At 38.7% G+C, this 26,771-nt stretch overlaps 1 protein-coding gene across 6 annotated transcripts in view; it reads left to right on the forward strand.

Moving 5' to 3' along the window:
- WDFY4 (WDFY family member 4) overlaps window positions 1–26,771 on the forward strand; it is a 144,795-nt gene that overhangs the window by 54,070 nt on the left and 63,954 nt on the right. For 5 of the 6 annotated variants that reach the window (XM_065067383.1, XM_065067379.1, XM_065067380.1 and 2 more), the window contains 14 exons: window positions 788–949; window positions 2,646–2,737; window positions 3,746–3,845; window positions 4,649–4,854; window positions 5,449–5,618; window positions 6,173–6,298; window positions 6,775–6,936; window positions 7,050–7,247; window positions 8,779–8,896; window positions 9,456–9,613; window positions 10,061–10,299; window positions 12,567–12,676; window positions 13,637–13,828; window positions 14,400–14,539. In XM_065067383.1, coding sequence (XP_064923455.1) covers window positions 788–949; window positions 2,646–2,737; window positions 3,746–3,845; window positions 4,649–4,854; window positions 5,449–5,618; window positions 6,173–6,298; window positions 6,775–6,936; window positions 7,050–7,247; window positions 8,779–8,896; window positions 9,456–9,613; window positions 10,061–10,299; window positions 12,567–12,676; window positions 13,637–13,828; window positions 14,400–14,539 — 2,173 coding nt within the window. Of the gene's footprint in view, window positions 1–787; window positions 950–2,645; window positions 2,738–3,745; window positions 3,846–4,648; window positions 4,855–5,448; window positions 5,619–6,172; window positions 6,299–6,774; window positions 6,937–7,049; window positions 7,248–8,778; window positions 8,897–9,455; window positions 9,614–10,060; window positions 10,300–12,566; window positions 12,677–13,636; window positions 13,829–14,399; window positions 14,540–26,771 lie in introns of those variants that run through there. The other variant, XM_065067384.1, reaches the window with a different exon arrangement.

The raw sequence follows: 26,771 nt of genomic DNA on the forward strand, positions 1-26,771 counted from the left end.
GCGACAAACGCATCTGTAACCTGAAGCTGGAACTGAGGTGTATGTGAAGAGTCCAATCCTAGCTAGAATCAGTGGTCTCCAGGCATGAATCATTCCTATATTGCTCCTTCAAGTCTGGAGTTAGTGATTTGATCAGCCCCTGAGTTGACTGTGGGGTCAGACTGGGAAAACCTGTTTGGTGACCTGGTTCACATGTAACTGCTGCTGTATGATGGCAGTTTTAAACGTCTGATGGGGAGGATAAATCTAAATGTTTAAACTGAGTATGTAATAATTTAAAAAAAAAAATCAGTAATTTGTGTTTAAAACCAAAACACAACCCAGGAAGACTTTATAATTATAATTTCTTAATCAGCTGTACTAGAGTTAAATGTATCTGAAGAGACATAGCACGGCAGACAGGCTAAGTGGAGCAGGATAGTAGATTCCTTCTTTTTGGTACCAGAAAGATCTGTGCGGTGCTCTCTGGTGTCCTTTGCTGAGTTTTACAAGAATAGCATTTATTACCACCAACTCACTGCTTGAAAATTGATTGTTTGTTTTTTTTTTTTCTTTGAACTCGTTGAAATGCAGCAGTTTCTGGGGAGAGGGCAGATGGGCTGGGTAGAGAACACATGAAGTTTTCAGATCTCCATTGCTGACACATATTCAGTGTATCTGACAGTGCTTGAAATGTTTCCAAGGCAACATTAGAAGTCAAAGGTGTAAAGTATCAGCACAACCCGAGAAACCAGCAAATTTGGTTCTTTCCAGTAAAGCTTTTAATAGGCTTTGTGCTTTTTTATAGACATGGATGTCAGAATGCTGCAGTTGCCTACCAGGTGCAAATGGTGCCCAAGCTCATTTTCCTCTTCAATGATCCTGAAATCCGTAACTCCAGGATCACCATGGTTTGCACTATCCTCTCCCATTTGTTGCAAGGATACTTTAACACAAGAGATGTTCTCAGGTAACTTTCAAGTCTAAAAGTTTTTTTCAATTTGCAGATGAGCTATACTGCCAGTGTTGGAGACAGCTCTATAGTAGAACTTCTTTCACCTCATCTTTGGTAGCAGCCTCCAGATCTTTGGCAACTGCAAAATCCCCATTGATGAAAAACTCTTTCGTGCCATCAAAACAGAATTCAGTCCAGTCTTATGTTTGTTTACGTTTATGTGAAGATGGGTTGGGCAATGACCTTTACAATGATGGCACAAACAAGTCTGGTGGTGTGACTGAGACTACTCAAAGTCTATACTTAATATTTGGTTTCCTTAAAGCCTGCCCCTAACGTATTTCAATCACTACGGTATTGCCACTTGACCCCAGTCAGCTACATACCTAATGTTGTTGTCTTGGTTTACATCCCAGTAACTATCCTTTTTGTTCTTGAATTTCAATCAGTTAACATATGTTAGTCAGGATTTCATGAAGCAAGGAATTAATCCCTTGTTTGCTTTCCACAGAATGTAAACACTGCGCCATTTTATATTCCCAGCCTGCATCAGCCTGCAGCCTGTGAACTGAGGAAAGCATACATAGTGCTGGCTACAGCCACCTAACTCCAGGGAAATGCACTGCACAGATGACAGCTCTTTTTAAAGCTCTTTGGCTTAATAAAATGTACTTTTAAAAATGCAGTTGCATGTCAAACCTGTTGTCTCTGCAGTCAGCCTTTCGTTCTGTTGAAGAGTACAAGTACCTCAAGTAGATACTGTGGAGTAAGCTAATACATGAACTTACTGCAAACTCATATGTGAACTTACTGCTTCCTAGCTGTTTTGTGGAATTACCTGTATGTATGTTCATATTTCCTACCCTGGGTTTCTAGGACTTAGTTTATTCTTTTTTCATACAGGTGTGAGTAGTGGATTTAGTACATCATATTTGTGATGTGGCAGGGAGTCTGAATGAGCATTTTTCTTAAAATATCATGTTTTGTTATTCCATTGTAATTTGTTTGGCAGGCACGTGAGTGTTGAGCAAGTAGATAAAGACAGTCCCTATCCTTCCATATCCAGGAGACCAGTGACTATATCAGGATTTCCCCAGCACTGAAAGGTGCTGTGGTTTCTGCTAGTCCCAGACTTTTGACACATCAATGGAAATTGCTGCAGAACAAGTGGTGTTCTGTCCCTTAAGAAATGCTCTTCTTGTGGGGAGGAGGAGGTTATATACTTGCAATAAGTGTGTATGTCATACTAATCTGTCTATGGTTAGAACCAGGCAATCTGTGAAAGCAAGCTGCAGATTTCCAGTTCTCCTCCCTGAGTAGCTGCTGGCGTTTCTCTGTGCTCCTCTACATGCTTGGAAACCCAGTGGTGATAACAGTGCCACGGGGAGTTCAGAATCTTGTACAAGTAGTGTGTTTAACTCAGTATTGCTTTCCTCATGGTGAAAGTTCTTTAAAATCAAGAGAAAAATGAAAAAGTTTCTATAGTAAAACAGATATTACTTGCACTTGTAGACCGATGTCATTTTTATTTGCTTCCTAGTTCATGAACTTTTGCATTCCTATTTCAACCCCAGTTTCTGCAACTGTTAGAATTTCCTGGAGTTGTCATTAACCGTCATTGTTAATGAGTATTGAGACTTGCATTGAATCTCAAAGGAATTAAATTAATGCCTTTCTGCTGACCAAAACTGGTTCCTTCTTCCTCTGCAAGGATTGGATTGTTCCTTGTTTACACTTTGAAACCTTCTTCTGTGGATGAAAATCAGATTTGCCTGGACAGTGTGGCTGAGATGCCCGACGAAGGTGAGGAGCTACCTTTGGTGTATATGTTCTGATGGATAAAGTATTGCACTTCTTCCCCAGGGCATGACAGACCCTAAATGAAACATAGTGCTTCTGCCTCCAGTGGCAGGAAGAGACACCATTCAAGTGACTTCACCTGGAAAGGGACAGGCTGCATTGAAGTGACCTGAATTTTTGGGAAAACTTATATTGCTACAAAGGCCTGATGCGAAGAATAGTGAAGTGACAGTCACTCTGTATAAATCCAGGGAGATCTGACCTACAGCAAAATCCTTCTCCTCCTAAGGGAGTTCCCCTTTTGCCCTCTCTCTACTAATAAGTCAACAGTGCTTCAGCTGCCTTGTCTAGAGCCTACACAATATTGCATTTCACCGATATACACAGAGATGAAGGCCATTGAGTTGAAATTGCCCCAAAGCTAACATACTGAGTTGTTACAAGGAATAAAAATTTCTCTTGGCATCCTGGATTTTCCGTGAACATTTTGCTATACTTACAGTTGGAACTCCGCACCTTTTAAAATATCTGTGGATTTATGTCAGCTTTGTGTGTGGGAACGTCCAGTCAGCTGGCTCGTTCATTGTGATCTTTCAGTTGAGATTTTATTAGTTATTGCATCTCTAAACGATATATTATATTAAAGACACATTGATAACTCCAGTTTGTATACATAGACCTCACAGCTAGGCAATACAAGTCAGATCACCTGTTTACTTTTCCTTCTCTAGTTAACTTGAGATTGCTTCCTGTGGATTATTATGCAACATGTAGTCTGTATGAGTTGTCAGTGACTCTAAAGAGAGGACTTTGACAATGCAAGCACTGGTCATTTCTGATGTTAGCAGGAATTCTTGTGTCTGAAATCTGATGTCTGCATCTTTTTACTTTGAAAAGATTGATATAAGGTCTTCCATTGGACTAATTTGGTGCAAACAAGGTTGTTCATCAAAGCAATGGAACATGTGTTTTGTCTCTTCATTACTCTTTATAACTTTCTGATATTTGTAGCCTTAAGCCAAACATCTGGAAAGACAATCTGGCTTCGAAACCAGTTACTGAAAATGCTGTTAGATGTACTGTGCTCAGACAAACTTCATCTGTCCTCTGAGTAAGTAATAACAATTTAGGAAGGCATGGGTGACTCTGTCTTCTAGATTTCCTCTTTACTGTTGTTTGACCAGGACTAAAACCACAAATAATATTTGAGTCTCAACAAAATATTAAGAAAGAGCAAACTGGATTCAGAGGGTTTCTTTTGTCACTGATTTATCTGGCATTCACACTGATGCATGATCCATCCACACATCTGATCTCCATTTTTAAAAAAGTTTCATGTTTTGGAAAATGCCTCAAAAGAGGAATTTTGATATTGCTGTTTCTCTGCATTGCAAGGGCTGAAGAAACCCCAGCTGTGTTTCAAAATCAACCTAGTCTAATGTGGGATTACGTGCATCCCCCCATGAACATGCAGTTACTACAGTTCTACCTTGTATGACAGAAAGGCTGAGGTCATAGTGCTGGGTGCTGCAACTGTGCATTTTCACTAGTTAACCTATCTTGGACTTCAAACTGTAAACCAGAATTTTGAATTTCATAGGTTGAAAATTCTAGTCTGTGATGTAGTTTTACCTCCCTCCATCACTGATACACTATCTCAGAAGGAGCTTCATGTTAACAAACTTTTTTTTTGTCTGGCAGAAATATAAGTTGGGATTTAGTGGGAATTACATAACTGTGTTGAGGAGTCTGTTGTTAAATCTTTGTACTTCTGTGTTGTGGTAAACCTTTGATCAGACTTTCTCTAGAGAAACTTCAGATTCTAAATCACTTAGAGATAATTTTAAATAAAATCTCCTTTCTGCCTTTCACCATGTCTCCTTTCATGTGCCTTCATTTACCTGTTTGTCCTAGGGAACAAGAAGAGACATTTTTGGCACTGGGGCCAGACTGGTTTCTGCTGTTCACACAGAGCTACCTGCACTCTAGCACAGTTGTGCTTGGAATCAAACTACTTCTGTGCTTCCTCCACAATCGTTTGCTGCTGAACAGATTCAAGGAGGGGATTGTGGCTGGGCACTGGCTGGAAAACAGCTCTGCAGGGTTGAGTATTCTAATGGGTATGTGTCAGTTTAATACTCCTGAAACAATCCCTTGATCCAGCTCAGTGATAGAAGATCACTGAAGTAGGTTACAGGAGAATTCCCACTGATCTCAGTAGACCAAGAACTGATATTACTTTCTAAGGCAAGCTTGTCCTAGTACTTCAGCTTTTCTGTGCTGAAGAGTGGAAAGCATTGTTTCTCCCTTGCATCACAGTTGGAATCTCTGATTACCAGTTGCAGTGAGAGGTATCTTTTTGTTTTGCATAAAGCCAGGCAAGTTGATAAGCCTGAGAGGTATCAAGATGTCAGCTTATGGCCTGAAACCTTCTGTTTCTTTAAGATGTGTTCATCTTGCTTTATAGTTCTGAGAAAGGCAAGAGAAAGGAAGAATAATTCAGGTAGAATCACCCATAACAAAACTTGATAGTGGGTTCTTATCTGTTAGTCTGAGAAAGTTTTGTGAACTGTTAATATTGCAGCCTAGCAGAGTACTGAGTGCCATGGGACACAGACAAATTAGGATAAAGTTGGGTCAATAATCTTTCCTCTGACATGGCCTTCATTTTTAGAGACTTCCTCAGAGTGTTTTCCTTTTCTTTTCCTTTAAAGATAATTTAAAAACTCAGCCTGCGGTGCCTGACAATGGCTCCTTCTTGATTTTTGGGTTTTCTGTGTTGCAAAGATGTCTGATGGATCATGTCCACATCCCCGAGATCTACTTGCTTGTGTCGGGGCTGTTTCTGGCAACTCCACAGTCTGAACCACCTGAAGCAGCCAAGGTATGAAAAAAATAATGGACAAGCATGAAGCTGCTATTGCTTTACTGCTTTGGCATTTTGTGGCCTTTTCTATGAAAGGTTTGTCAGGCAAGTTAACCTTACTCAGTTTTTGTCATAGTTAAAATTAGTCATTCATACATTAAAAACTAAGTAATTAACTTTGATTTAAGGAAAAATGTGCTCAGAACAAACTTGTTCATTCAAGTGTTAAATGTCATTTAACTATTGCGTTTTAGAAGGTAATTCAGATTAGCTTCTCTGTCTGTTCTTACATTGTCAACACTCAAAATCTCAGAATTAGTGGATTTGGGTGCTTTTCCCCAGTGTCCTGAGAAGCCATAAGACATTCTTGCCCTGGAAGTGCCAAAGAAATCTTTCAGAAGAAGACAAACCATTAGGGCTATCCTGGGGAAACACATTTAGTAAGAGAGGGAGGAGCTGCTGGAAGTGATCATGTTTTAGGATTTTTTCTGATGTGGAGAGAGCAGGCACTGTTCTTGATGTATCACAAATAATTCCCATCTCTTCTTGAAATACGTCTCTTCCTATTGTAGAAAGATCTTGAATCTATGTTGCAGTGGATCTCGCAGCACCACCTTACAGAGAATGTTCTCAAAATTGGGTTGTGTGCAGAGGCAGCTGTTTTATTGCTGGAAATGGTTAGAGTTACTGTGGATAAGGTAAGTGTTTTGTTGTGGGGACAGGGCAGTATGAATGGTAGAATAAACTGCTTGAGTGTGTCAGATGTCAGTGGCAGTCCTTACCTGTAGCCCCTGGCCTTCCTCTACCCTCACAGGGCAATACTGAGCATAGCAGTGAGCAGGGACTTCAAAACGTCAACACAGCTATTGGCCTGGTTATGTTACATAGCAGATGATATGATGGGCTCATGTTTCAGAACTTCTGAACATAAAGATGGATCTTACCCACAGCATTACCCTTTTTGTTAATTCTTGATGATGAGGTGATACCACCTTTTTGATTGGGTGTATCTTCAATCTACAAGCTCAAGTTGGCTGCCTGTGCCTTGCCTGACTTGTCTGTGTCCATGTCATGTTTACTTAGCTGCTTAGGAATACCTAGAGAGGAGCAGAGATAAGCTTATATGAATGAAAGAAATTCTGCCTTGACTAGATGTGCATTTGTCTGTGTTCAGCCTATTGCAGATGCAGAAGGCTCCTGGGAGATTGCCTATCCAGTGAATGTTATCCAGTTTCTGTGCTTGATCTATCACAGTTATACTCAGGACCCCATGTGGCACTGTCCTGACTTCTTGAAAACTTTGGCTATGGTTGCTTTCCATTCTGGACCACCTAAGGTACGTGCGTTTAAGCCATCACAAACCCTTCAGATCAGAGACGGGTTACTAGGAGAAAAAAATCGATTTGAAGGATATTATGAGTTAAAACGCATTGCTGTCTGTTTCCACAGGGAGCCTCTGAAGGTCTTTTGTCTCCTGATGGTCCAGCCATTGCTGAAGGGAAAGGCTGTGTTGATCCCTCTTCTCTCCCACTCCTACCACACCCTGCCAAGAAACATGTGTGGGATTTTGTGCAAGTTCTCCTCATGGACAGTCTTCTCAACATCCCAGCAACCAAACAAGGGCATCCACTTGAGCTGCTTCTTGAGGTCTCTCTTGTAGTCATCCAGCTTTACTGCTCTACCTTTCACTGGGGGTGGAAGGACAGGAGGTGTCCTGCTAGTGGCCAAGTGAAAAAAAGGTGCCAACCATCATGAGGGGGTGTATTCAGTCAGCCTTTTCAGCAGCCTAGGATAAGGTTGGGATCACAGCTCTCAGAGGGTGTGTGGTACTTCCTAGTGGAATGGAATTCCTACTTTTTTTCACAAGGAAGAAAGGTCTTTTCTGCCTGCTCTGCATTCATGTGAACTAAGAAAATGCTGCAAGAAAGGTCTTTTCTGCCTGCTCTGCGTTCATGTGAACTAAGAAAATGCTGCCCCTAGACAACAACAAAGGCATTTATGAAACAACATTTAACATTGAAGTAAAGCATAAAAAAATTCTGTTTTCCTTAGTAATACCTGCTTGTCATTAGAGCAACCCTTGAATTTGTTGCAAACAGAAAATTTCACATGGAGCATTCCTGTGTACTGATGTTTGAGACAACAATTTCTTTTCAGTCCTCAAATAAACCAAAAACAATTGTCTCCACTTTCAGGACAGATTAATACAAGCTATAACAGTTGAGTCTGGGTTATGTATTTCAGCCACTCAAAGCACTGAAAAGAGTTAGAGTAACCTGAAGAAAGGAAAAGTGGAAAATTTAGGCTTCGGCTCCAAATTGTTGACAGTCCAGATGTCCTAGATGTGAGTTCTGATGCAGAATGTAATGTAGATAGTAATGAAGATAAGCCTGACTACAACTGTCATGAGTTAAATTGTCTTATGGAGCAGCACTTCCCCCTGAAGGCTCATACAATAGCATCTGAAGGTTTGGTAGAGTTTAAAATAGAAGATGGCTCTTCTGACTGTCTGAATCCTGAGCCTGTTAAGTGGAGCTGAAATACCCTGAGGGCAAGATCTCTTGGGAGCCACCTATGAAGCCAGGTTTTGGCCCTGTGCAAAAGCTTGTTTGTGTTCAGTGTGTGGAGGGTAATTGGCTGTCAGCTAGAGAGTAAGATTTCCTTTTTTCCCAGCTCAGGTATGAGGTTCTGCCATCTCATCTACTGCCCAGTAACTACCCACATGTGCACTCTTGCTGAACTCTCTATGAGAGGTACCATGTTCCCTTTGCACAGAGGAGTACACCAGATCTCTGCATCTACATGTAACTGTGAATTAGCTGGCAAAGATAAATTCTCAGCCTGCAGCTGCTGTTTCATATGCCCACACCAAGGGCGAAAGTGTGCAAGGGAGGTAGAATAGCTGTCCTTGCTCTTTTTGTGCTGTTTTTGCCCTCCTCTTCCTAACATGGTGCCTATGTGTTTAAGAGAAATGTTGAAATGCCTCAGTACTGAGTGTCTCTTGGAATTTCTTCTTGCTTATTGAGCAAAACTTTTACTGTATCTAAACCTTTGACAGGGATAATCTGCCAAATGTCCACTGAAATCAAATGCCTTTGAATAAGGTTTGAAAGTGAATTTGAGTCTGATTTCCTGGTTGTTTTCCTGCTGTACTATTATGTATATTCTCCCTGTACAGGTTTCTCCAGAGGATGCCACCAGTGAGCAAAAGAGACATTTTCAGACAAAACTTTTGCTGTCTGCTATGGATGTTTTCCATGTCAACAGCCAAGGCGAGAGGAAAACAAGACCAGGAGGTGAGTGGTGAGAATCAGATCATTAATCGGCATGTAGCTGTGATTTCTAGAGAGGTCTGGAAACAGTAGCTAGGACAGTCCAGCTCAGCAAGCTGGACTGTCCATTCATTCCTGCTGTAGGCCAGTTTGCATAAATTACTGTAGTTTTACTATTTTTTTAGAGAGTCTCCACTTTTTTTTCCTCTTTTTGCAAACACCTTCTAAACATCAAAAATAAAGTACTTAGAAAGAAATCTAGGTTTATCCTTAAGTGCTTCTGAAAACAACCCTGATACATTAGTTGTTGCTGCTCTCCTTTGAGTCATCAGTTGGACCAGTCCTTCATGATAGTATTTTAGTGAGACTGATTCTGTCCTTAAGATGGAGCCATAATTTCCAGTCTAACTAAGGTTCTAGGTAGACCTAGAACTTTCTTAGACACATCCCACTTCTGAGACTTTACAGCATGAGGTTGTTCCTGTTCCTTCTCAGCCCTGGTAATACTACATCTCACATATTTTTATTTTTTTTTGCATCTCAGTCTGCTTTAGCATAATCAACCCTCTTGCATCCTCTCCAGGGAGCAGTGATCCTCATGGCACTTCAGAAACAACTGCACCTGTATCCATGATGAACATTGCTTATTTTGCTCAGAAGCTGGTTGAGAAGCTGAACTGTGGAATGTTTGCTGCCGACCCCAAGCAAATCCTGCTCTTCACTGCCAAAGAGATTATGGGGGTGACTCACATGAAATTTTTTTCCAACTGTTATCAGCATGTTGTAATATGCTCTGTTTCACATTGAGGTTGTGATACAGCAATTCTCAAGAAGATGGCTGTAATCCATTTGGTGATTGTGATTATTCCTGTTTCCTTGCATGAGCACATAATGGCTCCAAATGACCATCAAAGCTAGATGTTGCAGCGTAAAAATGTGATAGTTAGGTCTTTTATGGCACTGTCTGTCAGCTGTGTACGTGTTGCTCAGCAGGAACAGATTAATCTCTTCCACAATTCTGGGGACTTCAGCAGAAATACAGGAAAATAGAATTTGTATCTGACAAGTATTTCAGGGAACTTTTGCTAAAATAAATTTGCAACAGCTTAAATGAAGTGAGAGGAGTGGATCCTTGGAGAGAAAGTTCTTTGAGCAAGCCAAGTACTCTGCTGTTTTGTGTTTTCACAGGTCTCAGAAAGCCCTGTTTCTCAGAAGGAAGTTTTCCTCAGTGCCCTGTACAGCTGTTTAAACAGAGCCATCCTACACTGCCTATCCAGACCACAACAATCGCTGCCTGAACAGTTTAATGTTCTGAACACTCTCAATGTCCTGCAGGAGCAATGGGACATTATTTTTGCAACTTACAACTCAAATAATAATTTTATTGTCTGCCTTATGTACTGCCTTTGCCAACTGAATTCGGGCAGGTATAAATGTTCATCTTAGTATAACATTTGTTTGCATCTCTATGCTATTATCTATGGGAGTGGGTGCAGAGGGGAGATTTTACAAAACTTAGGCAATATCCATTTGGGGGAATCACTAGAAGCTGACATTGAGCTGGATTCAGTTAAGCTAAGGACTTTGAATGTAGTATATGTACTGTATCCTAGCAAGCATTTGACCCGTTGGGCTCAGTGCTCTAGGACTCTGCTTTAAATAGGACAAACCTTCTGCTCTGATTTGGTGTCTATTGAAGTGGTAGAGTAAAGCCACTTGGGGAAAGATGGTTGTTTTCCTCATACACTTTAAAAAATGAAAAAACAGAAGTGTTTTGATGTAATTTTTTAGCATTTAATTTGGAGGAGAGGAAGGTTACTCATGTGCTCAGTATTCCAGAGGCCATAGATTGTCTTTCTGCAAGAAAGTGGAAGTGATAAACCTTTCTTCAATTAGAAGGCTATTTTCTTCTTGAAACACTAGCGAGCAAAAAATTTCCTACCACCTCTCTTGCTCAGAGGCAGCTAGTATGTGTGTTTGTGGGTACAATAAGCAAGGCATAGTGGGTGGTAATAACATAATGCTCAATTTTATTTTGAAAAGGGTGTTTCATTTCAGAGACACCCAGACAAGCTTGCATGTTTGTCTAAACAAAACCCTTAAATTTGCACATATGTTTAATTGCTACTCTTTATTAACCAAAACATCTGTATGTATCTTTTTACTCATCCAGAGTTTCCACCAGTTTACTCATTTCAGAGTAGTAACAGCAGTTAACAAGCTTGAACTGATTTCAGTGGAGCTGGCTCACAAGCTCGTCATTAAAATGAGAATCTGGAAATCTTCCTGGGATGTGGGCTAGAGCATGCAGGTGGCCATTCTCTGAGATATCTGCATGGGCTAATTTAGAGTTTTTCTTATCCAGAAGCTATTCTTGTGTGGGTACATTTAAAACATATATAAAAGTGTGCATGGAACTTGTTAATCTTTCTGTTATGGTTATTGTTACTTGGATCTGAGTGGCAAAGTCCTGATTGTACTGAAGTTGGGAGTTTTGCCATTGGCTTGGATAGAGGTAGAACATCCATACCCCATCTGTTTGCTGTTCTTACAGGTGATGTGTCTGAGCTGGGGATTTTAGACATCTCTGTTTTGTCAAAAGAAGCAAATATTGGCTAGTGCTTTTTTCCGCTATAATGATATTTAATGTTTCAATGAAAAGCTTCCATGCTGCTTAGATGGTCTGAATTAAATCCATTAACACAGTATCATATCAGAAACTTGCTTCCTGAGGTCCTTTCTTGAATTGTTTTTGTTCCAGTCAGATAACAACTTCCAGGCCAAAACTGTTGAGATGGGGTAAGGGTTGCTTGTATGTAGCAAGAGTATAAACACAAACAGTTACAGAATTGTTGGTGCTATCAAAAATCCAAACATAGCAAATCCAGGGAGTCAGAATTATGGTGTTTAAAAGAAAATCAGAAATAAAAATGGTAGCTTTACATACCCAAGAAATTTGACCCTCCCATGTAATAGTGCCTGTTTACAGTTGAAAGAATGTAGTATGTTACTACTGGCTATATATTATTTATAATTGACAGCATTTCTGTGATCAAGTCCATGTTGTCTGGATGCCTTAAGTAAGCCTTTTGCATTTATTGAAAGTATTACTGTTCTGTTGAAATTCCTGGTATCTTTTACCTACTGACTGGTAAATGATCTGACACTCCCCCCCACACACACCCCCAAAGCAGCACTAACTCTTTGGTCATGGTGATGTTCTCAATTATAATCACATCTACATTATACTAATATCATGGCACTAAAATTTATGGCTTTGTTGTGTTGAGTGTTTTGTAAACTCGATGAACAATCATTGGTGCAAAGAACTTGGACTAAGTACAGCAAGGCAGTGAGGCAGTGTTTCCCACATAATGGGAGATAACTCTAGTGAAGAAATTCAGAGCAAAGAGATGGCATACAAGATCCTCAGAGGAGGTGCAAGAAAGCTGGATGCAAGCTGGCTACATCAGTATAGCCTTGTGTTCTAGTTAATTGAGATGAATGGTACATACAAGAGCACTAAGAAGTGCAGGGATAAGGTGAATGCTCCTTGACTTTGAAAACCACACTGACAACAGGGAGTGGATGTGTAGAAATACCTTTAGCTTTTTCAGTATCCTCAGTTTCTTTTAAGTCTGGTTTCCTCATGTGGTGCCTTTTTTTTTTTTTTTTTTTTTTTTTTTGGTCACAGCTATCCAGAAGGTTTTGGGATAGATGCAAAACCAAAGCTGGCTTCATATCACCAAATTTTCCTTGCACCCAGTGAAGACGAAGAGGGCAGCCTGCCTACTCCAGATGATGGTAATTTATGGCACGTGTTGCCTTTGGCTTACAGAACAGGAAAGTACCTGACATAAACAATTATCAGAGCAGCTTATACAAGTGCTACTTAATTGCATCTTCAGTGTATAGACATTGTGGGCACAGCATAGAGAAAGGAAGGTTGTGCTGAAAATTACTCCTGTTCACATCCTACCTTTTTATTCAAAATTCACACTCCATGTCCTCAAGAGTAATGGATATCAGTTTGGAGATCTCTTCCCCATGTTGTGGCCAGTGTCAGTGCCCAGCAACACAGTATTTGTAGCTCTATTCATTTTTTTAAGGCCTATGCAGAGCTTGTATCTGTCTGTTGTATACAGGAAGAAACATTTTGCTCTTTTAAGAGAAACATTGGAAAAAATTTTGGGCTGGACTCAGTGTGGAGGCCGTCACCTGAACCCTACAGAAGAGTCATGCTTTTTTAAAAAGTCTTTATTTTTTTATACTTTGGCTTTAATATGATGCAACCAAATAAGTCTGATTTGCAGAGAAATACAGCAGAAGAGCTCAGCACTTCCTTGAACAGTATCCTGTTGCTGTGTCAAATTGTTTGATAACTTGGTTACCTTCACCCCACTGTCTCTACTGATCTTTGGCAACATAAATTATGTCTTTTATGTGCTTTAGCACTCTATGATAAGAAGATCATCAAAATTCTGATGAGATGGTTTTCCAAGGCAGAAAGTAGTTAGAATAGTCTGTCACTCCTATTTATTTATTTCAGGGAGTTGAAATATAGTAAAATAAATGTCCTGCTGTTTTGGACTGACTGGTCTGGCTTAGAAGCTGTGGAGGCAACTGTCAAAAAGAAGAGACTCTGCTGACTCCAGCAGTTGCTCTGGACCTATGCTGTTCTACATGTGATGATTTTGCTTTATCTGCTACTTGATTCATTACACAAAACATGTTTCTTCATTTGTAGTTTCTTTTGTTTCCTAGTCCATCAGGAGATTTTGAGAACAGTAGAAATCATCTGGAAGCAGCTTGTTTCTCAGAGGCGGCAGGCTCTGGAGGACACTTACAAGATGGATCTTTCTGTAAAAGGAAATGACAAAGAAAGGGACATGAAGATAACGGAGATCACTCCTTTGTGGGAAGAAATTATGACAAAAGCTTGGCAGCACTTGATAGGTCTCTGTTCTTTTATGGAACACTTGTAGTAAGCAAAGAAATTGCAGTAAATGTAGCACTTAACAGAAAGCTGCTGATTCCTTGGTTATATCTTTCCTCAGTGCATCACCTGCTAGGTAAAGCAGTTTCTCCGTTTCTCTCATCCAGGATTGTGATTGCTTTCTGTGTCATGCCCCAGGCCTTCTGCAGTCATCTGGTGATGTACTGCAAGAAAGGGAAATCTCCTTAGACAGTTGTATCCCATAAGAAAATTTAAAAGGGAGGGCATTTGGATGAAGAAGGGCATCCCAATGTGTGTAGTGCTGCAGGGATTCAAAATTCATGTCTGTATAACGATGCTGGTCTGTGTCAAGCATCTGTGAGGCTTTTAAATAAAGACTGGAGATGTACATGTTAATTCAATGCCCCTTTTATAAATTAGAAGGTCAAGCCAGCTGGAATGAGGCACTGTCATGTTGTTATATCTTGTCTAATGTGGATACAAAGCCTCTCAAAGCCTCTACCTTCCCACAGGCTCAACTTCAAGTCTTATACGGTGTTTCTTTTTTTTTTTTTCTATTCTGGCCCACAGCATCTGAAAAGAAGATTCTCCAGAGTAAACCAGGGCCAGCCCTGTCACAGAGCAAGCACAATTCCTGGAGCGAAAGCCTCTCCTCAGCTATTAGGTTGGTGCCTGGCCGAAACACAAAGGAAATTACATGCAAATCTGAGGTAACTTTTCTTTTTGTCTTTTCTCTCTCTGTCACTGGGTCTGCCTTGGATACGGCTCTGCAGAATTTGTCTGGAATGTCTGTTGACATGTTCCATTGTAAAACAGACTCCTATTGCAGTTAATGTTCCTTTCCTAGGCTGCTAGAAATAATCACTACAAAATACTCATTGATTGGAAGAACTTCAGTTGGCAGTATTCATAAAGAAAGTATTCATGCATATTTTTTTGCATGAGGCTTAATTATTGCACTTGAAAGGAAAAACCTTAGCAACCTGTGTGTGCGCTCACAGGGTTCTGCTGGGTCAGAGCAAGGTGAGGAGATGTTGGCTTTGCTGCTGCCTTTGGCTGACACCACTTATGTAAACCTTGTCCTTCAGACACTGAATTAGTAGAAAGGATCAGGTATTACCATAGTACTGTCCTCTCATATTCTACTCAATATAGAGTATTAAAGGTCCAAATTTTAGTGTAGCCTCAAGAGATGAGACAAGTGCTTATATGAACCAGGGGTGGGTCTGGAAGTTATGCAGCATTCTTACTGCCAGCAATGCAGCTGGACTATCTTTGCCACTGTAAGCTCCTCTTTTGCTGAGAGAGAGGGCCATTCCCATCTTTTTTTCTGGACATTTGTTCTCAACAAATAAATACTTTGTTGAAACACAAATAAAAAGCACCAATTAGATGTTACATGTTCAAGTGCATTTGGGCTATAGTAACCAGCTATAGGGTGGGGCAGCAGTGCATTGATAGAATATTCAGAGCTTTGGACTGAGCTTATGTTATTGGAGTTCTGGACATACAAAGGTCTTTTTTTTTTTCCTCCTGTTGAGGAAACAGTAAGTCTGTTACAGCACCAGCTTAAGGAGTTTTAACCCTCCAGCTCAAGCTGTAGCAGGTTGCAGCTTTACCCCCAGTGATGGCTGGTTCACTTCCAGGTGTATTGATCAGGAAGGCTGTGATACCTGAGTAATGTATCTTGTAGTACCTTACTGAGCTGCAGGTTTTTTCTCAGAATGTTTACAGCATCCTTCTCATTTCTTAAAATCACTTTGCTGCTTACAGAATGAGTAAGTTCTTTCCAGGTACACATGTAGTCTGTGATGTCATACTGCAAGAACATCGACTATTTGCCCTGGGGTCTGTTTAATTATTTTTTAAAATTAATTTTGATTATTACAGCTGATTACACCTCAGTGAGCAATGTAATTGATATTTGTAAATGTATCCCAAGGAACATTTTGTACAACATGCTTTTTGCTGTTGAAGGTTAAAGACTCTGTTATTGGTTTTTCCCTAAATATGCCCACATCATTAGTTCCTCCAGTGAAAAGGTTGCCATCTGGAAAAGGCAGCACAGAGACATTATTCAGGCACAAGTGCATGAAATTGGTGTTTCTGCATCTTCTGTCTCTCTCCTGCAAGGAAGCGGCTTGTAATTAAAGGAGCTGGGTTTGAAGGAAACATTACTCATTAGGTGTTATTCCTTATCATGTCAAGGACTGACAGCTCCACAGCTCTGATAAATTGTTCCTCTCAATGAGATGCAAAGCTACAGTTCCAAATGTTCCTCTCCACTCTCCCTCTCCCCCTTTCTCCCTCCAGCCTATCTTTGAAAGAGTTTCACTTACTTTTCAGAGAGAGAAAATCAAAGGGGAAGAAACTTAATTTATGTGCTCCTCAACAGCATTCTTTCTTCACACACTTCACAGGCAATGTATAAGTTGGGATTTTCAGTATCAAAAGAAGTTAGGAGCACAAGTTACACTAAAAGTTTATAAATAATATATAAATATAGCATTCATAAATAGCATATAAAAATATATAAATAGTATTTGTGCTTCTAACTCGTCTGTCTGACCTCACTTTAAAAAGCCACTTTAGTCACTTTAAAAAGTGCTGTAATGTGATTTTTGTATTATTTAGGGGTCTCAGGTGCCTTCTGTACTCACTTGGGAAAAATCTTCAGATACTGGCCTCTGTCTTCACTACTGCTACTTATGAACCTATATCCTACAGCAATAGGCACTTGGTTGAAACATGGAGATAAAAGGAAAAGTAGTAGTATGAACTACATAGTGAGAGCTAAAGCCTTTACATCCCACATTAAAATAAAAATCTATGCTTTTACTGAGAGCTAAGCATGGTTGTTCCTAAATGAACAAAAACTTCTTAAGTTTGAGAAAAGTGCAGAAATTCAGACTGGATTTCAAAGCTTTGCCAAGTAGAAAGAATAAATGGTTTGGCTACTGGGTTATTAATTTGTTTCCTTTATTGACTGAAAATAAGCAAAGAACTTGTAGTAGTAGCAGCATGTACTGCAAATTGAAAAAAAAAAAAAAATAACAACACAACAAACAAAACATCCCCCTGAAAACTATCAACTTTTTCCCTCTTGTCATTTACAAGATAGCAAGAGTGCTTTTGGGACCCTATCCTCATTCTTGAAAAAAAGTCAAAATTCAAACTGTTCACTCAAGGAGCAGACCTCGTGTTTCTGCTGTACTTTCACTCAGGATCTCCAGCACCTGTGAAGCCAATTCCCTGCTAATTGGTTGCAAATATCAGAATTAGCGATCAAATGCAACTGTGTTTTCACCATATTTATGCATCCACTTTACAATCTCATGCTCTGCTCTGAGCTTTGTCTGGACGGCATGATCATTCGGAAAAGACAGTGTGATCACTTTTCTGGTAGTAAAATGGTGATGATCTGCTCTGGTAATTGCTATTTTGTGCTTTCTTGGAAGTCTGAGTAGCCATACAGGAGCAAGAGGAACCCTGTACAATGTCAGATTTTTTAATGCTTGAAGGTTACAGAGCTCGGTAACTTTGCCAGCAGGAGGGTCTGTAAGACTCTGAATGTGGTGCCAAAGGTTTCCAAATAATGGACTTTCCTGTTTCAAAGACCCAGTTTTGATCTCTTGCTCTTTCAGTTCCCTTCCTCCTCTGGTCCCTTCCCTCCATCTAGAATGTGTATTTAATTTTTAGGGTAGCAATGACTGATGGTTTTTGTCATCTTCAACAAGCTGCAAAAGCAGCAAGGGACCACTATAACAATCATATTTCAGTAAATTGTAAATCAGTCAACAGCTTCTACCATGCAGTGTCCTGAGGTCCTTCAAGAAGATGAATGCCTGAGCAAGGTTACAAGCAGCACAACTCTGACTACTGAAAGGCACACATGTAGTTATTATCCTTTACAAGAAATGCAGAGCCTACTGAGTTTTACAGCAGGCCTGATCATGCCTGTCCTCTTGTATTTTGGTTGATTAATTATATTCCTCTGTGCCACAGACCCATATACTTGGAAAGAATGAAATAGAAAAGGTCTTTTTAATCCTAGTTTTTAGAATGAAGAAGTTAACAGAGACCTCCTAATTGCAAAATTAGAAACTTTATGGTAGGATTTTTGTCAGCAAACTTACACTTGTAAAGATAGCTGCACATAAAGAGCCAGTGTCTGATGTTTGTTGTGCTGTTCATTGCAAGATAATTCCTCCTAGTGAAGTGATGGGAGAATGCAGCCTTCGAACCCTAAGGTTTTTGAGCAGTTCGATGAATAGCTTGGTTTCTGCTCTGCTGCCCTCAGTGTACACAAAGTCACTGCAGAGCTAATGGCAAAAAAACTCCCAACAACGAGAACAAAAACAGCAAAACAACAACAACAGACCATTTCATGGTGTAGCTCTACAAACAACAAAATACTAGGTGCTGCGTTTGGCTTGACTGGGAGCAATTAGTCTTTCTTTAGGTGGTTTTGTAATAAGAACCAATCTCTTGTTAGCAGCAGGCAGATTGTTAAATCACAGCAAATCTGTAAAAGATAACTGCATCAATGTGTCAGCAAGAACTGCCTTTGTCTCTGGGGATAACTTTCTGAAGTCAAGAGCTCTAAGAGAAGACCTCTTAGCTGAGACTTAAGTCACTGTTGGACATAGAATCTACTTCTGTTCCTTTTGAAAGTTCTTCCTCTTGATTGTTTACATGCTTTGTTTTTTTTTAATTTATACTGATTGCTAATCAGTCTTGATGTACCTGCTGAAAAGAAACTGCAAGTTCATTAACTCATTTAGGAACATGAGTTGTATGTCCTCATCTATCACTGAGCAAGAAGGTAGTGATATGACCAAAGACCACTTGAATTCTGCATAGTTTCCTATACCCTTGCTTAAAGTAATAACAAATGTCTCTTGGGCAAGCTCCATGGAAAGATGTCTGTCGAATCCTGCCTCTGTAGTTAGATTCCCAAGAGGAAGAAAGATAGCCTCTCAAATGTCTTTTAAGAGCTAGTATTTCTTTTGAAGTCTGAGGAAGACTGATGCACGTTTCAAACATGTTATCTCAAAGTCTTTGAGACTTTCTTTAGTTTTAGATTAACAGGAAATATGTTTATTTTTTTTTGGTTTTCGCATATATGTGTTCACCAGACTTTTCTCTTAGGCCAGCAACTAAAAGTGTTGTTACCACAGAAAATTATTCTTTACACCAAGAACAACATTTTCAAGTTTCACAGCCAGAAAAAAAAAAAGATAAAAAAAAAAATTAAAATTGTTTCACATGCAACACTCATTCTTAAGATAAATATGACTAGTATACCTAGTATCTCTAGAGATTCACCTATGGCAATAATGCATTATATTTTGAGAAGTATTTAAACATAAAATTTTCATTGACTTCCGTGGGAGTTTGAACTTTAAGCTTAAATTCTTTCTGTGCTGGAATTTTAAATCTCTACATCAACAGTTACAGGAGTTTTTTCTAACGTGTTTTATAGGGTGTTAGGACTTACATAGTACAAATAGTAGGTGAATGACAGATACAGAATTAGTCCTGTCTGGGCAGGGCTCTCACCCCACGAGAGTCCACCAGGTAAGAGCACTGAGGCTTCATTCATTCCTGGCTGTCAGTCTTGCTTCACACTTTTTGCAGTCATCTTTACAGCTTTTGTATTAGGTGTAGAGGAAGAGGGAGAAATGATCTGTTTTAAATTAACATGTACAGATCACACTCATAAATTTGCGGGTGAGATGTCTGTCTGCAAAAGTCTGCGTTTTTAAGGTAGTTTTGAACAAGGTTTTTCAAGCAGAAGTGTTTAATGTTGAACTGGAGGGCTGACGATGTATTCCTAGGCTGTTGTCAGAGCACAGAAGATTCAGCCCCAGGATATAAAATCAGTGTTAGATCAAAATGCTGTGTGTCAATGGGCTTTGACTTCTGAAGGAAAGAAGCTTTATCTCAAGTTGTTGGACACAAATTGTAAATGTGACTTTGCAGTTTTCACCAAAGATGTCAGTGGCAGCACTAGAAGTTGAACCCAGAACTAAACAGTGGACTAGTGCTTTCAAACACTAGCTACTTCTTTCCTGATTTGTTATGGCATCTTTCAATAATTGGCTGTAAAATCAAGGCTGATGCTGACCAGGCTGGGTTTTCAAACAGTAGTAGTCTCACTGCATCAGAGAGTGGTTGTTTAAGACAGGGAGGTAAGCGAGGTAGTGAAAAGGAGAGAAGGGTTGTACAAGACCTTGATAGTTTGGGATGAAGGAGGGGCAAACTCAACCTAGCAGTTCATAATAGGTGAAATGAAGAAGATAGAAATATTTTAAACATAATCACAATTATTATTTAATCAAATATTTTCCTTACCAATCACTCAGTTGATCTTTTATTGGCTTTTCACGTTAACTGAGTTAAAACAAACAAACATGTAATGATATTTCTTTGAAAAGTGCATCATTTGTGTAACATCTTTATCTTCATAATAGAAGGATAATTAACATCACTAATTATCTAATTAAGTTCATTAACTATCCACCAACAGTGCACTATGAAGTTGACATTATGTTCTTCTGTCAACAAATGCTTTGATTTCTTAGGAAGTAATTAAAATGTAAATTAGCATGTCATTAAATGCACAAGGGAAGTTTGGAACCAAATATTCATTTCAAAACTGCTCATAGCACATTTTTTTTTACTTCAATGAAAGCAGGCACTTTACTATTAATGATGTATATTGAACAATTTCCATTATAATATTATTGTCTTGTTTAATAACTGGCTCAAAGCTAAATTACAGTATGCTGCAGCAAGCTGGTAAAAGTTTCTTTAACTTTGCAAAAAGAATTTTTTATGTCCTTTTATGTGGATAACTGACACTGCTCATTTATCATTTACAGATTGTTTACAAGATCATAAAGAAATAATTCAACAGGTCAATAAGCTAGATAAGAACTGCATAAAAACATAAAATGCAGAGCTATCTAATTTTATATGATAAAAATCACCAAATTTTCTGAAATTTATTGGAATAATTTCTACATTCATTGAAGATAACTGTTTAACAGAGAAGTTGGAACATGAAGGTTATATGGTGATGCATACAAATTATTAGTCTGACTCAGATCCATGGGCCACTCACCCCACAGTCTGTACCCTAAAATTCCAGTACTGGTTGCTACAGGAGGTGATGTGTGACAGCACAATGCACAGGAGAAAATCTCTCCTGGCGAAGTTGCTGTTTTCTTGATTTATATCAGTTTTGTCTTAAAACCTGAAATACAATAAATAATACCCCTTCCAAAACTTTTTGTGGGTAACCATTCAGAGGGAGTTTTTCCTGAGTTTTTAAACTCAGTGGTGTCCTGTGACAGAGAAGTCCCTTAATTTAATCATACATTTTATGAAAAGATGTTTTCTTATGTTTCCTGATTTATTTTTTTCTTAATTTATTTTGCCTTTCAAGCTAGAGATTGTGTCTGGTTCAAGTTTAAGCTTGGACATAGGATTTCAGCAAGTGAAGTTCAGTGTTTAAAGCTGATAGCATTGAAATCTCATCTTTCAAGAGCTGTTGGTTGCAGAGTTTTATTTTCACACAACAGAGATGATGCCAAATGAGTTGAATGGTGTTAATGCAGATGAAAGCACAATTTTATTTGAATGTAGATAAACCCTAGAAACAAGTGCTAGCCACTGAAACAGCTTTTTTTTTTCTCTGCTGTATATGTAGAAAGACAAATACTTTTTCCTATTTCTTGGTTCTAATATGTCTGTATTCTTCCTAGATTTTGATGCAACATTTTATTTATAAAAATTTCAGAAATAAATTGCTTAAATTAAGTTCCTTTATATTGGCTGTTTGATTCAAATACCTGAAGTGGCAATTTAAATTGAATCAAATGTACATTTTTGCTTTAAAATTTTGGGTGGAATCAACATTCTCATTACGAGTTTCCCACAAGAAAATATTTTTTTATTATTGTATAAGTTCCATATTCTATTTTAAAAGACAAATAATATATTTGTTTTTAATTATGCTATTTATTATTAGAAATCTTTATAAGGAGAAGAATTATGACCTAATTTGTTTATCAACAAGTTATGATTTTATATATGGTATCTTGTCTCATGCAGGGAGAAGTATAAAATGCACATACGAGTCTGGGTACCCAGAAAATTAAGCATGAACTTCTATCAGACAGCAGGGACTGAAAATAGCTAAGAGTGGGTATCTGCAAGTAGAGAGCAGGAAGTCAAGAAAGGCCCTAGAATTCTCTGCAAGGCGAATGTGAAGGTTTCTAACCTGTGTTTAAGTCTCTGACCATTTGTTTCTTGTTCTCATCCTTGCTAGCCAAATTAAAGCTGAAACTTGGTTATGCCTGTGCTCCATTCATGCTTTCTGCTACAGAGTAGCCTGTAGAGTCCAGGGTTATTCTACAGGCACTAAAAAAACTCCGGAAGTAATCTTGTCACCTTTAAATATGTGTCATTTTAGGAAAAGTGGTAATTTGAGGGGTCAGGGAAAAGATGTGTCTTTGTATTCTGTACTCTGAGCTCTAAGCATACTCCAATGTTTACAGAATTCTTCCTTCAACTAAAGGATTAGAAGTACACATTTTTCTTAAAAGCCATAATTTAAATGTAATCAGAAAATGCCAATGCATGAGGCTTTCAGGTAATTGCATTGAGAGACTATGTAATAAAGCCCTAAGTTACATGTGCCTGTAGGACTTCATAGAAAAACACCATTTTAAATAGAAACAAGAAAATGTTAAGAACAAGTGAAGGAAAGAAGAGACCTCATTTCTGTTCTCCATAATGCCAAGGTTTGACCTTCACCTTTCACTAGAGCTAAAAGCTAATACCTATGCTGTAACAGGATGGAAACTGAGCCCTCAAGAGGCTGAGTGAATTATCCTAAACTCACAGAAATCATTCTCAGGGACAGGATTAAAGAATAAGAGTGTCTTGCCTCCCATTGGCTTTTTTGCTCTTAGAAGACTGTTCTCCAAGGAATCTATCTCTCCAGTAGTAGCTGGAGTGCGTGTATGCACACATACATACATGTGTATAGTTGCTGTACAAGTAGAGCTGCTTCTGTGCTTCCCGAGTTTAGCTGATAAATACAGTGTGGAAGTCTCATCACATGTACATCATACTTTGGTTTTATCCTCTTGAAACCAACCCCTGTGTGTGGGTACATTTATGATGCATTGAAATTTGGAGGTTTTTCTCATTAAGTTTGCTATTCCCCAACCAGCTGGTGATGCCAGGAATCTGTCCATGATCCTTAGGAGCAGTTGGCACTGTGCATTAGCCTCCTAGCGGGTTGAGGCATGAAGCTTCCATGCAACACTTAACTGCTGGAACTACAGTCTGTTGAAAAGCTAAATGAATTTTGGCAAACTAACAATAAAATCTACGTGGCAATAACAATTTTGCGATTCAAAAGAGCCTGCAAACAACCCTCAGTGCGGAGAGTATATGTGAAGGAATAGGACAAACTCCTCTTTGATCTGCTAAGGAAAACATTATCTGCCTGAGCTTAATGCTTGCTACCTGGTGACTAATGAAGCGATTTTTCCTACTCACCTGGTTAGATCTGTGGGGAAAAAGGAGGAGCATGAGAACTGAAGTGAATACAAGAAAATAGTTTTCACATCTCAAAGGAGTTTAAGCTCAAAACTTAACTGCTGATGATCTGGCTCTGTAGCTATGCAAGTCATAGTTGTACAGGAATTTTCCATTAAAAAGATTATTTGCTTTGGATGGTGACTGCAAAAAATAAATTGTTTTTGTGGGAAAGTGTCTTCTTCTTGATTAAGTCACATCATCAGTGACAGGACATCCACACTGGTTAAGGACATGCAGTACAGAGGACATAGGTGGGATATTGGGCTGCTGAGTGGAGCAGTGCTGCACCACAGGTGGATGCCATTTAATGTTGAGATGCTGAGAAATATATACTGAAGTAAAACTGAAAAATTTGCTGTTTATAAAATGTAATTTCCTTAGTGTTCTATTTCATCAAAAATACAGCTTTCCTGTTTGATTTCAAGATGATAACAGTGTATTTTAGTATCATGCCATTTTTCTCATTCTAATGATGCTAATTTCTTGTTTCCCTCTTTTGCAGTCATTGCCAATAGAGTTTTTAAGCATGCTTAATTGCCACTTCTAAGTTCCAAGTGCTATAGATACATTATCTGTATGTTTGTATCTTAAATGCTTGGATTAAATGCAAATCTGCCCCCTTCAGTAGCAGACAACCTATATATAAATGTTGTGAAGTCTAAACACATCCTGAAACTGTGATTTCATAAATTGGCATCACCAAATCTGTTTCTGCCATGCAAAACTCTTTGCTGTTGTCACATTTGCTATTTACATGCACTTTGTCCTTAAGAACTCCTTACCTGCTGTTCTGTTTTTATATACCCATGAATACTTTCTAAAAACTTAGTGACTGCTTGAATAGCTGTAATTAGATCAAAAAGCCTCCCATGTAGAATTGTGAAAGCTCAGGTTAGAGGAATAAGGCATGTGGACTCTTCCTGTGGTATAAGACCTAATATCTGGTAAACCAGCTATATTAGAATATGACCTGTCACTGGAAAAAAAAAAGAGTAGAAGGGATTTCCGAATTCATTTGTTAGATTGTTTCCCCATCCCACTACTGCATGCTGTCACCATATACATCCTCTTTGTGGGCTTATCAGGATGTTTCAAATTAATTCAGGTTGGGTTTGCCCCATCACCAGCCCCTCTTCCCCACAACCAAGTCATAGTGGCAGGGTGTTCCAGAAACTCACTTGTCTTAGTTTCTCCATCTGTAAGCCAAAGACTTTGACCTCTTTTTTAATTATCTCTGAGATGCACTGGTAAAAAGTACTGTACAAGAGTAGATATTTTTTTCAGATGTGATGCTCTATGAATGTTCTTACTGTGTGTGCTTATATATATTTTATAGTGTGTATATATATTTATATTTATATATGTTATATATAAATTTATAACATTTTCTCAGAAGAGTTAAAGTAGTTGACTAATATCACTAGTTCTAGTCCTCACTAACAGATGGCTGAAAAAATGTGCTTCAAAACATCTGTATATTTGGGCTTTACTTTTAGTTCTTACAAGTCCAAAATTATTTTGTCTTGCAGTTTGTTTTTATTTATTAAGAGTTTTGACACATACTTTTGTGTGCACATGTGTTCTGTAATACAACACGTAGCCTTTAATCCTCCAAAGAAAGCCTCAAAGTGCGGAGCTCCAATGACAGAATGTTTCTTTAGGAAAGAACTGTGATATATGTGGCATCTGTATCGTGCAATATGAGTTTTTTATGGCAAGCCTGAATATTTATGGGGTGTAGGAGTGTTAAGTGATATATATGTATACATAAAAATAATAAAAATCTGTCAGACATAAAACATTCCAGGGCTCAATAGAGAATTATTAACTTTAAAGTCACACCTCAACCTTTTTTCTTTTCCATTCAACTGTTTCTTATTACAAGCAGTGTTTCCATTGCTTTAGTTGGCAGAAATTATAGACAATCCATTCTCTGGGTTTCTTGGCATGCATTTTTCTCCTTGCTGATTTTACCTTTCCGCAGTGCTAATCATTTTCTCTCCTATTTGCATGAGGTCTCCTTGCAGCAAGAGGAGAAACAGTTTTTTATTCTGGTTTGTTTGTTTTTAATAGGGAAATAACTTGTATATTCCATCACCTTTTTAAGCTCTAAATATTGGCTGGGGAATCTGAGGCAGCAAAACAACATGATTGTACTTAGAATGTGATTGTCTAAGGCTGCAAAGTAGAGAAGTCTGTGTAAGAAAGACTTGAAGCATGGTATCCTACTCAGATTTTTAGGCCAGGATGGATCAATATGGCCTCTTAGTCTGCCCTTTCCTAGAATGCAGGTCTCATTTCTTGAATTTACGCCTGCTTATCTGCATATGAAACTCAAACCTCATAATATAACTTCCACAATATCAACAATAATCAAAGCTGGTGTATTTTGTTCACCACAGATATTATACTGTAGCACTGTTGTATTTAATGTACTGCATAAGGAGCTGACATTTTAAAGGATAACCACCTACAATTTTTAATAGAAACTTTATTTGTTAGAAATTTGTTTGCGCTAGTTGTCCATTAAGCATTACAGTGTAACTGTTCTGACTGAGCACTTAATAAATAATAACTTGGTCTATATTCTCCATGTTTACTTGGTATCTTTTTCAGGTTTTGGTTTTGTTTGTTGGTTTGTTTTGTTTCCTAATTGCAGTGATCTCCAATTTTGTTAACTGTTCATTTCATTTTACAACCAGATGGTTGTCTTGTGAGGATGATCATCAGGGACATGTTAATCTTGTTGAAGATGGCTAGATAAAGCTCATTTGGAAGCCAAAGCGATTAGTCTTCAGTTCACTAGACATGGCTAGCAGAACTTTTTTTCTTCGTGGGACCTCTCATGTGTTGCAAAGGCTAGGACCTGGGTCAGTGAAGTCAGCGAGAACCTTTGCAATGTGGATTTTGACCTTAGTGGTCTGATGGGGGACCATAAGTGAAATATAGACTATGAGCAACTTTGAAACAGCTGCCAGTAGAGCAGTGACTCATCTTGGATAGCCTGTGGGTATCTGAAATTATTGTTAATACTTGGAGGAATTGTCTATTCTGAATGGCTTTTACCCTATGTCCACATAGAGCTGGGATCTCAGCTCTTCTCCTATACTGAGCCCAGCTCAACAGCACAGAGATGCTGTTGCTTTCTAGGTCAGCCTTTATGGGAGTTTTATATGAATTATGGAATAGTTTTGTGAGGCCACAATTGTGATTACAGGTTTAATGATGCTTTAAACAAACAAAAATGTAATGGCTTTCATCAGTGTAAAACAGGAGCTTCCTGCAGGGAAACACCAATAAATGTGACTTTGCAGCAGGGGT

The sequence above is a fragment of the Columba livia genome, chromosome 6, assembly GCF_036013475.1.
Source record: "Columba livia isolate bColLiv1 breed racing homer chromosome 6, bColLiv1.pat.W.v2, whole genome shotgun sequence".
Classification (NCBI taxonomy): domain Eukaryota; kingdom Metazoa; phylum Chordata; class Aves; order Columbiformes; family Columbidae; genus Columba; species Columba livia.